The sequence below is a fragment of the Chinchilla lanigera genome, unplaced genomic scaffold (genome assembly GCF_000276665.1).
Source record: "Chinchilla lanigera isolate Chin_1 unplaced genomic scaffold, ChiLan1.0 scaffold00158, whole genome shotgun sequence".
Lineage (NCBI taxonomy): Eukaryota > Metazoa > Chordata > Mammalia > Rodentia > Chinchillidae > Chinchilla > Chinchilla lanigera.
The window spans coordinates 417,404-428,716 of NW_004955559.1; the positions used below are offsets into that span (position 1 = coordinate 417,404).

The 11,313-nt window shown below is 55.9% G+C and overlaps 1 protein-coding gene across 1 annotated transcript in view; it reads right to left on the reverse strand.

Moving 5' to 3' along the window:
- The window catches only part of LOC102010843 (kallikrein-2-like), a gene marked incomplete at its 3' end in the record, with an annotated part of 17,449 nt that overhangs the window by 1,205 nt on the left and 4,931 nt on the right, over positions 1–11,313 (reverse strand). The window contains 3 exon segments of the mRNA XM_005412758.2: positions 263–399; positions 509–789; positions 3,267–3,367. Of these exon segments, the coding sequence (XP_005412815.1) occupies positions 263–399; positions 509–789; positions 3,267–3,367 (519 nt within the window).

Below are 11,313 nucleotides of genomic sequence, written 5' to 3' on the forward strand. Positions count from 1 at the left end.
TGATCCCTGCTCAGCACTGTCTTCCCAGGCTCAAGGGCAGCGCCGGGCCCCAGGCGGACGCCCAGTGGGTGTGCGGCGTGAGAGCGGGAGCTGGGTGAGGACAGAGGCACACGCGGCCCCTGGTAGCGGTCATGAGGAGGAAGAGGGTATGGTGGGGGGGATCCCAAGGGGAATGTGGGGACCTGGGCCAGTGCGGTTCTGACAGCCCAGCCAAGAACATTGTGCTCAGCCTGGCAGCATGCAGCAGGAGATGGTGACTCACCACGCAGTGAGGTCTGCTACTTCCAAAAATGCCAGCGCACAGCATGGTGTCTTTCACCTGCTCGAGGAGGGGCTTCTCACACTGGTCCTTGGGGAGGACTTTGAAGTCCATACACCGGAGGTCATAGGCAAACTCATCTGCAGGCCAGGGAGGAAAAGGGCTGTGTCCAGACCCGGCGGGTTTCCCCCGCTTCCACCCTCAGACCAAGTGCCAGCCCCAGGCCACGCTGACCGGTCCCTAACGTACACTTGTTTGCCCTGCTCCAGCCTGAGACGAAGCACCTGCTCCCCACGGCTGCTTCCTTCGTGGGCAGCTCCAGGACCTTCACGGAGTCTGTGATCTGGGCCGGCTCCTTCAGGTGGACCAGCATCAGGTCGTGGCTGTGGTCATCCTCTGGGAAGCTGTGGTGCGGCTTCAGGAGGCTCATGTTGAACTGGGGGTGAGGGAAGCTTTCCCGGACATGCACAAGCTGACCCGTGTCTTCCTCATCGAATAGGCTGTGGCGGCCCAGCCAGACCTGGTATTTTCTAGGGAAAACAGGATGGAGGGGATGAGGCGGGAGGAAGGGCCAAGGGAGGTGGGTTGAAAGGCCTAGATGAGGGTCCCGAAAGAAAAGAAAGAGAAACAGAGAGTGAGGAACCGGAGGGAGAGAGGGAGAGGAAAGATGCAGCCCCGGAGAAGGACAGAGTGGGGGAGGAAACAAAGGCGGGGGAGGTGCGAGGGCAGGAGCACAGCAGAGGAGAGGCAAGAGTGCACGAGGACGCAGGGACCAGGGGGCGGAGGGCACAGGGAGGACCAGGAGGCAGGAAGGACGCGGCGGAGACACACAGGAGCCAGAGACCCTGGGAGAGAGGCAGGGCAGGGCGAGGGAGTGGGCGAGGCGGGGCAGGGCAGGACAGAGAAACAGAGAAAGCAAGGAGGGGATGTGGGCAGCAGAGAGCACAGGGGAAGCAGAGGAACAGGGCAGACAGCGAGTGGAAGGAGAGGGAGGAGGCTGGGGTGGGCAGGGGACCTGACAGCAGCTGGGCTGCAGCTGGGCACAGCTGAGGGCTCCCAGCAGGCGGCCTGGACCCCAGCCCAAGGCCAGCACCACCTGCCCGCCACCAGCCCGGCTCAGGCAGCCCTTCCTGAGCCTCCCACTGTGCACGACAGTGCTGCAGGCACGGGATGGGCAGGGTGAGGAGCACCCCACACGGGTTGGCGTGCACCCGTTCCTCTCCTCTGGGCTCCCGGGGTCCATGCTGGGAGTGTGGTCAGCAGTGGTGGGGAGGGGACTGAGATGGGGGTCCAGAGAGACACACAGAGACTTGGGTAGGGACACACTGTGACAGAGACAGCCGCAGGGACACCCGGACGTGGACAGAGATGGGGAGACGCAGAGACACTGGGTCAGAGGAGAAAGGGAGACAGAGATGCAGAGACCGAGACCCAGGCAGCCCTGGCCGGGTGGTCGGGGCCCCGAACCTCTCCTCTGGCCTCCCGGATCAGCACCTTCCTCCCTCCCTCAGGGCCTCCCACAGGAAAGCACGCAGGGGCAATGCGCAGCCCCTTTTCCTGTGGAGCCCCGGCCCTCCCCATTGCTGCAGGGACAGAGGGGTGCATGAGATTGAACCCAGACTGGGCGAGTGCTCTACCACTGAGTTACACCCCAACGCCTGCTCACCTTCTGAGGCAGTGGGCGGCCGTGAGCACCCACCGGGGGTGCACCAGGACGCCGCCACAATAAAACCTCCTGTTACGGAAAAGAGCCGCCTGCCAGGGTTTGGACTCCTTCTGGCATTTCCAGCCGCCGCTGATTCCAGGCGGGGTGGAGTGCGCAGCACCTGCAGACAGTGAAGAGCTGGGTGTGGGGTGGACAGGAGGGTCCAGGGCAGAGAGCTGTGCTGGGGGCTGGAAGGCACATGAGGGTGGGGATGGGGCTGGGTGTCAGGACACCTGGCCCAGAGATGTTGGACAGAGCCCGGGATTTCTGGGGCTGTATCTGGGTTCACTGAGGTTGCTGTTTGGGGTCTGTGCCGTGAGCTGACCTCAGGAACAAGGGCAGAAGACACCAAATCGCACCTAGAAAAGGCAGCAGGTCTTGGGTTCCGGTCACTTAGGATGATTTGGGGTTTGGGCCTAGGAAATAAGGAACTGTGGGGTGGACTTGGATTTGGACCCAGGAAGGGGATAAAGAAGCTACTGTCGTGGACCCGAGAGACAGAATCAGAGGCTGGCAGGGGAAGGACACGGGGCGGGGAGGCTTAAGGTCTCTCGAGCTGTGCGAACGGGACTCAAGCAGGGTGCGGAAAAGGACTCAATATTTAGGGGACAGGGCTGAGAACTGTGAGCCAAACTGGAAAATTCGCAGGTGTGTGGAGGAATTTGGGGGCTCGAGAGCCAGAACACTAGGCCATAGAGACCTATGGGGTAGGAGGGCAAGTTCACAGTTCTAGGGACACATGGGATAATGGAGTCTCTGGAAGAGCTGGAGAACCCTGAAAAGATAGAGACGGCCCAGCTTTGGCCCCCGAGGAAGTGGGCTAGGGAAGGGCAGAATGCTCCACGGCAGGGAGGAAGCAGGGACATGGGGTGAGGATGGCGACCACGAAGGGATTGACCACAGGGGGAGGCTGGAGTTCGGGGAGACTGGAAAGACTGGCACCCACATCCGGGCACTCGGTGAGCAGGAGGACCGAGGTTGGGGTGCCGATGGGAGAGGAAGGGCTGGTAGGGCCCAAGGCCATGTGACAGCAGGGTCCCCTCCCCTCCCTTCCCCTTCCCATCCCGCTCACCAACTTCACCCAGGGACAGAGCAAAGCACAGAGCCAGGAGCCACATGATGACCACAGTGTCCATTGGCAGACAGGCGGGTAGGAGCGGGAGAGTCTTTTAAAAGCCCTCATCCCTCAGGGCCCCGCCTCTCTCCCCTGGCACAGGTGTTGGCCAAGGCCCTCCCCACGGCTCTGGGGCGGAGCAGCCACCACATAGCCTCGGGGCGATGGAAGAGGTGACCGAGGAGCACCTTGTTCCTGTGGGTCGTGGATCACTCTGGATGCTGTCCCAAGTTTGAGGTCCAATGGCGCAGGGCCCGCAGCTGCTGAAGCCAGAGCGGTGAGGACAGACCTGGGGAACACACAGCGGGGGTTTTGAGGAATCCGAACACCAATGTGACTGAGCTGCAAGTAGGTCTCGGGCCCAAATGCCCAGAGCATCCTCAAACTCTTGTACCAAGTTTCTGAGACACCCCAGTTCCTTCACCTCTCAGGAAGAAAATGCAAGTCCCTCGTGTCCCCACGCTCCATGAAATAATGGGCTGCGGCTTCTAAAACTCCCTCTACACTGTTTGTCGATGCAAGACCTTAATTTAAATGATAGATTCCCTGAAGCTACTGTTGCCCTCAGAATAAACTGAGGCAGCAAGATTCCCCAACCTACTACCCCAGATTCATAAATAGGAAGACTCTGGCATCTCCCCAGGCACATTCTCTAGTCTTTTTCAAATCAACTCTTCTCCAAAACAACATTGGTGTCCCAATACTCCGGCTCCTCTCAGTTCCTCAGACCAGATACTCAGGGGCCCAGAGAACCCATATGCACCTACCGGGCCAGGGTCCTGGCTACTCCCAGACACTGAAAATAAGACACGTCCTGGAGACATGAGGATCTGGGTCAAGAGATCTTTATCCAGCTCTAGACCACCCCCAAAGTCAGATCCTCCGTGCTGGTTATTTATCAGGTTTCTCATTTGGGGACATGGTTCATGTGTGTGGGAAGGGGATGCAGAGGCAGGGCTTGGCACTCCCACCACACAAATACACACACACACACACACACACACACACACACACACACACAACACACCTGTACTATGCACAAGTACCAAACAGGCTTTTCAAGATCAGAGGGTGATGACCCTCTGTGCGTGATACCTGGGTGTCTCTCCAAGGTCAGAGCTGCACACACACACTGACACAAGGGCAGGGCTTGCACGCCCAGATCAAATCCCCGCATTCTTCTTGACATCGCTGGAAACTGGCACAGAAGCTGGGGGAGGCTGTGGGGACACAGATGTGGTGGACGGAGACTGTGAGGAAGGAAACTGAGTCATTCCGCAGGTCAGGGCGGAGGGGCAGGCTGAACGGTGTGGGGGAAAATCTCCCCCTGTGTATCGCATGACCCCATGTCTTCCAAACAAGAATTAATGCATTTTCGGTCCAGACTATCAAGGATGTTAAGCCAGAAAGCAGTGTTTCAGAGGGGAGCCCCACCTCAGCTGTTTTAATGTCAAGGATGACAAAGATACTGCCCTCCTTAAACCTGTTTGTTTAGCGCTCAGCACGACGGTATAATATGTTCCTCCGCACCGGGTCTGCCAGTGCTGAGATAACAAAGATCGTATCTCCACTGAGACAAATGTGAAGCAGATTTCCTAGAAGCTGCTTTCCATCATAAGACTAAGGACTCTTAAGTTCAGCTTCCTCAGCAGGGGACAACTATCAGGTGCACAGACTCCTCCTGGACCACTCTCATCACTCCCGTGGGATGTGGGGGTGAAGGTGAGTCACTGTCACCACAAAAGCCACCCTGCCCACTGTGCTGTGGGTAATAAAGTCCCCTGCCTCTGACCCAAGATCTGGTGCGTTCTGCCAGTGTCAATAAAGCTATGGCAGTGGATCAAGCTTCTTATTTCTGCAGCAGTAAAATCCCAGGCCCTTCAGAGTTCTTAACAGACACATGAGCACTGAGGACGCACCTGGCCTGCTAGAGATGGAAACAGGAGAGGGGCCCAGCTGGGGTGGACAAGGGACTGCAGCGGAGCTGCCCCTTGCAGAAGGAATGTAGTCTCGGACCAAGCTGAGCTCCACTGGCCCCGCCGGATCCCTCTAGGCACAAACACATCCCCTGTTGCTTCAGAAACATCCTTTCACCTTCCCATCCCATGCCCTCTGACCTGTTCTTGTTGGGGTTCACATCTCATACCACACGATGACCCACTGTGCCCTAAAGCACCAGGACAGATGCCAGGGGCCCCACGTTCTGTCCAGTGCCGGCCACGTCCCTCCTGCCCTGTGTCTGCTCCATCCCCAAAGCCCCCGCTCTGGCAGCATCCTCTCTCTGGACCCCTCTCCAGCCTCCACCCTGCCTTCGGCCCTCCAGCCCTACTTCCTGTGGCCCCAGATAGTAACTGAAGCCTTAAATTGGGGGGAAGGCAATAAATGATAAAAATTAGACCTGAAATCAATGAGATTGAAAACAGGAAATCAGTACAGAAAATCGAACTAAAGAAAACCTGGTCCTTTCAAAGAGTCAATAAAATGGAGCCTCTAGCCAGGACAACCAAGAAAAAGATGACAAAACGCATATTATTAATACCAGACATGACAGATCCCTGACAGACAGACACCACAGATCCCTTGGACAGTAAAAGGACGATAAAGAGTAATAAAGACTCATTACTTGGAAATAAATTTTCAGGTGGCTTGAACAAGTGTTGGGGGTAAAATTTACCAGATCAACAACTACACACCAGGTACCAGGGGATGAATTGATTTGCCCAAAAAGTGAGACTGCATTTGGAACAGCTGGAGATTGAGCTCACTGCCTGGTGATGTTTATCATAATCCACTGTCGTGTCCCGAGAGCCATCTGATTTGTGCAAGGCCAAGAGGCCAGCTGAATGGGGCTGTGATGGGAACCGCCTGCCTGAGTCCTTCAGGGCCTGCACCGACCCCGCTATCCCTACAGGAACACAGCACGGGTGCCAGTGTACAGCTTCCCCAGGTAGATAGAGTTCTAGTACTTCCGCTGGCTTGTGCAGTGGATCTAAGGCAAAACTCCTGGCCTCCATCAGCCTCTCTCCTGACTCCCGGGGCCACGGTAATGTTTTGAGCATCTTGTGGTTATTGGCAGTTCAGAGTCAGTGCCCAAAAATCCCCCAAAGGTCTGATCACTGGCTCAAGTGTGGGAATTGATGGGGTGTCGGGATTGTGACTTTTTTAAGTTTCAATTTCGATCTCTGCTCCCTTGAACTCATGGGTAAGAATTTAGGAGACCGCCCATCTGTCTCTTCCAGGGCAACATGGGGCCAAGGGTCCATGAGTCTCTACAAGTCAGACTGTGCGCACTACCGCTTGGCCTCTGCGGTCCACTGCATTCCCGTGCCCACCATGTTTGGCAGTTAAGTGGCACGCTTGGTCCGTAGCACTCCAGATCCAGTTGTGCTTGCTGCATTATGCTTCCCAACCCAGGGGCAGTGGCTCCCACTGCTGTTTCTGCAGAGCTCCTCGAGGATGCTGGGACTCCCGTCACGCTTCATTTCCCATGGTCATGGTGAAAGTTGCGTCCTCTGAGCGTCCCAAGGTGGTGAGCAGATCTCAGATGACAAACCCACCACCAAGCTCCCATCTCCCAAAGACGTGAAGCCCTGCCTCCACAGTGTACCGAGGCAAGTCTGGCCTTCCAGCTTCCTTTAGTATAGGCCACCTTCAGGCCCACGTTTCCACCAGCCAGATTAACAGAGTAAGATCCTTGAGCTGCACGATCAAACACAGAATACCTGGTCAGCAAGTCTGCATCAATAAATCCTGCTGATCCACCTTTATGATTCTTCCATTGTTGCTCCATACCCTTAATATCCACGTCTACATCTAAGAAATGTGATCATTAAATATGGTGATAGGACATCATTCTCGCCACTTTCTGAAGCAGTTCTGGAAGTCCCCTTTCCTGAGTGTCTTCACTTGTGCTATCATCGGCTGCCTCAATGTCCTGGACCGATTCAAAACCTTTACCTTTCACGGTCGGTGTGACTTTGGAGAAAAGCCATAAGCCAAATAGTGCCAGATCCAGTGAACGAGGTGAATGACGACACAATGTCATGGTTTGATTTGACAGAAATCGCTGTAAACATTTTGAATGGATTCAGGACATCAAGGCAGCCAGGACAGCACAACTGAAGACACTCACAGAAGAAGACTTCAGAGCTCCGCAGAAAGCAACAAGGACAATGAGATAAGTGTGTGTGAAGCCAGGAGAGCACACACGAGGGGGATTCGTGGCAATGTGTCCTTCATGAAAATAAATTCCTTTCATTTAAACGCTTACCATATTTTGTACCCTGCATACTGCCCAGGTGTCTTCTGTATGAGCAGAACAAGGAGGCAGCTACTCTGCAGTATAACAGTCCTCCTCGGAGCACAGACTTTGCACCTCCACCTGGGGGGGTTGAAGCGTATTCTCACAATCCTAGACCCGGAGAGGAGTGGTGCGCGTGGGCCATGTGGAGAATCAGCCACATCTTGCAAGGATACTACTACCTCAGAGGAAGCATACTGGGCCCTCAACTTCCACCGGGTGCTGTGCTTGGCAGAGACCCCGCTCCTGTCTCGTTGGGAAGGTAAGAGAGGGGGCACCCGTGAGCCAGAGGGACCCGTGACACTCTAGCACAGTACGGGGCCCATTCTAGGTCAGTGGGGGCAGACCTATGGCACATATGCCACAGTGGGCCCTTTGTATCTTTGAAAGCTCTAAAAGGTTCGCCATGACTATTCTAGGAGCTTAATGCACAGAAGCCTGATGTTAACTAATCAGGCTAAGTAACAGGGGAGACTGTCTACCTACTCCCTCTGGGTGCCTCTTTGGGGGCTTCTGCCCAACTTTTTCCATCTCTCCCCCTCTCATTCGGCGTCTATTCCCCTGCCTTCCCTCTCGCTCTGTTCTGTGTTTCTCTGCTCCTTCTCATCCTCCATCTTGGATGGGCCATAACCCGGGTTCATTCCACCCTCTCCTCACCGGTAGGAATACACCATTATTTGTTGCTCCCTCCTGTGGACAAACATCCCCAGGATGAGGTCATCATCCAGTATGAAGCTGCTGTGAACCTTCTTACACAAGAACTCTCATGAATTAGGTATTTCCGTTCGGTGTTGGCCTAGAATGGATACGGATGGCCCGTGCACAGCCCGAGTTTTCTAAAGGGGGAACACCAGTCCACAGCGGCGCTCCGTGGACCCTCTGCATCGGAATTCTGTCAGACCTTTTAAATTCTGTAAGTTCTATCTCCAAGTGTTACTGACCTACTTCCTCCTCTCCAATTTTGCTGAGAGTTTAATGTTAGCATCTGTCCCTCTAGCACCCGTATCACATAGCATTTGTTTAGCTTTTCTGCGTACTTTAACCTGGCCTCACGAGGCACTACTGTGTTCCTCAGTTGTATTCCACGCTGCTATGTATCAATAATTTTTTAAAAATTGTTTCAAGCATTATATTTTTGTACCTAATTTTTATTCGTGGTCCTGTTTGATATTCTTATTATCTTCTGTTATCTCTTTCAGTATGCTTATTAATTTCTAATTTAGTCTGAAATCTATTGTGTGCACAGATGCGTGTGTGTGTGTGTGTGTGTGTGTGTGTGTGTGTGTTTGTCACAGGGGATTGAGCTCAGGGCCTCTGCACTGAGCTACATCCCCAGGACTTTTTTATTTTTTGAAGCAGGGCCTCACTCAAACTTGTGATCTTCCTGCTTCAGCCTCCTAGAGTGCTGGTATTACAAGCATGTGCCACCATGCCTGGCTTAAAATTCAATTTCTAAAAATGTTTATGTTCAAGGCAGCCAGGACAGCACAACCGAAGACACTCACAAAAGAGGACTTATGTTCATCAAATACCCCTTTACATTCATGCGTTGTGAAGCCTGAAAATAACTATTCCATGCCGTCTTATTAGCTATAACTGGGAGCACCTCAAAAGGCCCACAAAGTCTCATGCTCTTGCCAGATATGCCTCACACCCAGTGGGACTCCCCGCCCCAACAGTTTCCCTGTCAGGGGGAGCAGCTGCACCCCAGAAGGTCCTCAGTCTAATGGGTTTCACTTCCGGTCAGCCTGTGAGGCTGCCACATTCCCTCGTGGGAGCCCGGGTTCACCCATCTCCTGTGCTACAAAGCCTGACCCCCCACCCCCTCCCATCACGCTGACCCTGAGCACGATCCCCAGCCTCCTGCACGGCACACAGGGTCCTCTTTCCCAAACTGTGGACACCTGTGCTAACCCAGCTTCTGATCGCCTGTGTGCAGCCATCCTCATAACCCCGCAGTGGGAACCTGTCCCTCACTGATGGTGTAGAGACAGGCAGAGACTAGTCACTGTGTCCTCGGTGAGTGCAGGGCCTGACCTCAGGCCCGCACCTAGCTCCAGATTTGCTCATCATGGCCACCCGATCCCAGGGCCGGGCCAGATCCCCAGCTGCTGTCCTCATCCCTCCCTTCTTCTCAGCCCCAATCAGTGGAAGACTGACCCAGGGGACTGCAGCTCTCAGCCCCACGTCCCCCTTGGAAGGCTCTGCTTCGAGCGGCTTCTGGAAGACAGCAGCGGACTCCTCAGAACTCTGTCCGACAGGGCCTCAGTGTGCCAGGGCCGTGGACCACGCCAGGCAGCTCACAGTGACTGCTGCCTGCATACACCAGGGAGTCTGAGGCATGCTCCAGGGAGCCTGGCAACCGAGCAGTAAAGGTCAGCCATGCAAGTTACGATATCATGGAGGCTGAGGGTGGCGTGGAGGACCTCCACACCCCGCCCACAATGGATCAGCTTCCCAGGGCTCTGGTCTCTTCCCTGGACCCTCCCCACCCTGCTCACAATCTTCTTCAGGCTTACAGGTGCCACTAGGGCCAAGTGGTGATGTTTTAGAGGCCCCCCTTGCTGTGTCTGTGTCTGATGCATGCACTGTGCTTCCAGCTCCGGCTCCATGCTGGGTGAACAGCGTCTCCGCATGTCACTGTCCACTGTCCCATTCCGGCTCCATCTCTGCACCACACGCAGGCCACGCCCCCCATCTCCTCTGTGTGTCCCTGCACGACCTCTCAGAGCTGGCTGTAGGCAGTCAGAGTTCTCAGAGACACAGAAGAGGACGAAGAAATTACACCCACTTGAAACCCAGGAGGGCACACTGGTCTCTCCACTTCTTTTTCCTTGCAGCCCTGGCCCCACCCCTCGAGACACAGGCTGGGAGCGCTGGGAGGCGCTGGTATCGGCCGAGTGAGCTCTGAGTTTCCAGATGCACAGTAACAAGAGACGCAGGATGATGCCAGAACTTGGTGTGGACTTGATTTTACTACAGGTAGAGAGGGACAGGAGCACTCAGGGGTTGGCCGCCATGGTGTCCTTGATCCACTTCCGGTAAGACACCAGCTTGGTATACAGGGCGGGCTTTTCAGGCTGGCCACAGGGGTTACTGCCCCAGGATGTGAGACCCTGAAGCACGCCATTACAGATGAGCGGGCCCCCCGAGTCACCCTGAGGGTTAAAGGAACAACAATGAGAAACATCAGCCCCAGTTTCTGCCTGGGGGACCCCATCTCTCAGATCCAGCCTGGCAGATCATCTAGAGCAGCTCCCCAGCAGAGGGAAAACAGACAGATGTCTCCAGAGCCCGTGCCCAGAAGGCAGGCAGGGATCCCCGCAGAGGGCAGTGGCTGGCGTCCTGGCCGGGGGAAGGCAGGGCAGAGCTCAGTTCCTGCACAGGGGCCAGGAGCACAGGACCTCTCACAGGTCAGGGGGAGGAGCAGCTGCAGGACCAGCACCCCGCAGGGCAGCCCATCACAGGCCCTCTGGCCACAGCGCCCCGCAGTCTGAGCCCCAGACGGGCACTAGAGGGCGACCGTGAGTCAGGCCCTGCATGGCCACAGCTCCCCCTCAGCAGAGGAAAAGTGTACTCCAGCGGCCCTGCTGAGGGCCTGCAGGACAGGACCCTCGACCCAGGCCTGTCGCTTGACCCCTCCCCACACAGCCCTCTCCGCCAGGGGCCTCAGCACCTGCCCTGCCCTCTGTTCTCCCCAGGTGCCACAGGGTCACCTCCCTGAGTCCAGTGTTGGCTCATCTCACGGCACACAAGGTCCCCAAACCCCATCTCTCCTCCCTGCCCCATGCTGAGTGGCTCCCCCTCCTGACTTCCCCATCCCTTCTGCCTTAGTTTCCTGTTTCCGCCCCTCTCCCCAGCACGGGGTTGATCCCTGCTCAGCACTGTCTTCCCAGGCTCAAGGGCAGCGCCGGGCCCCAGGCGGACGCCCAGTG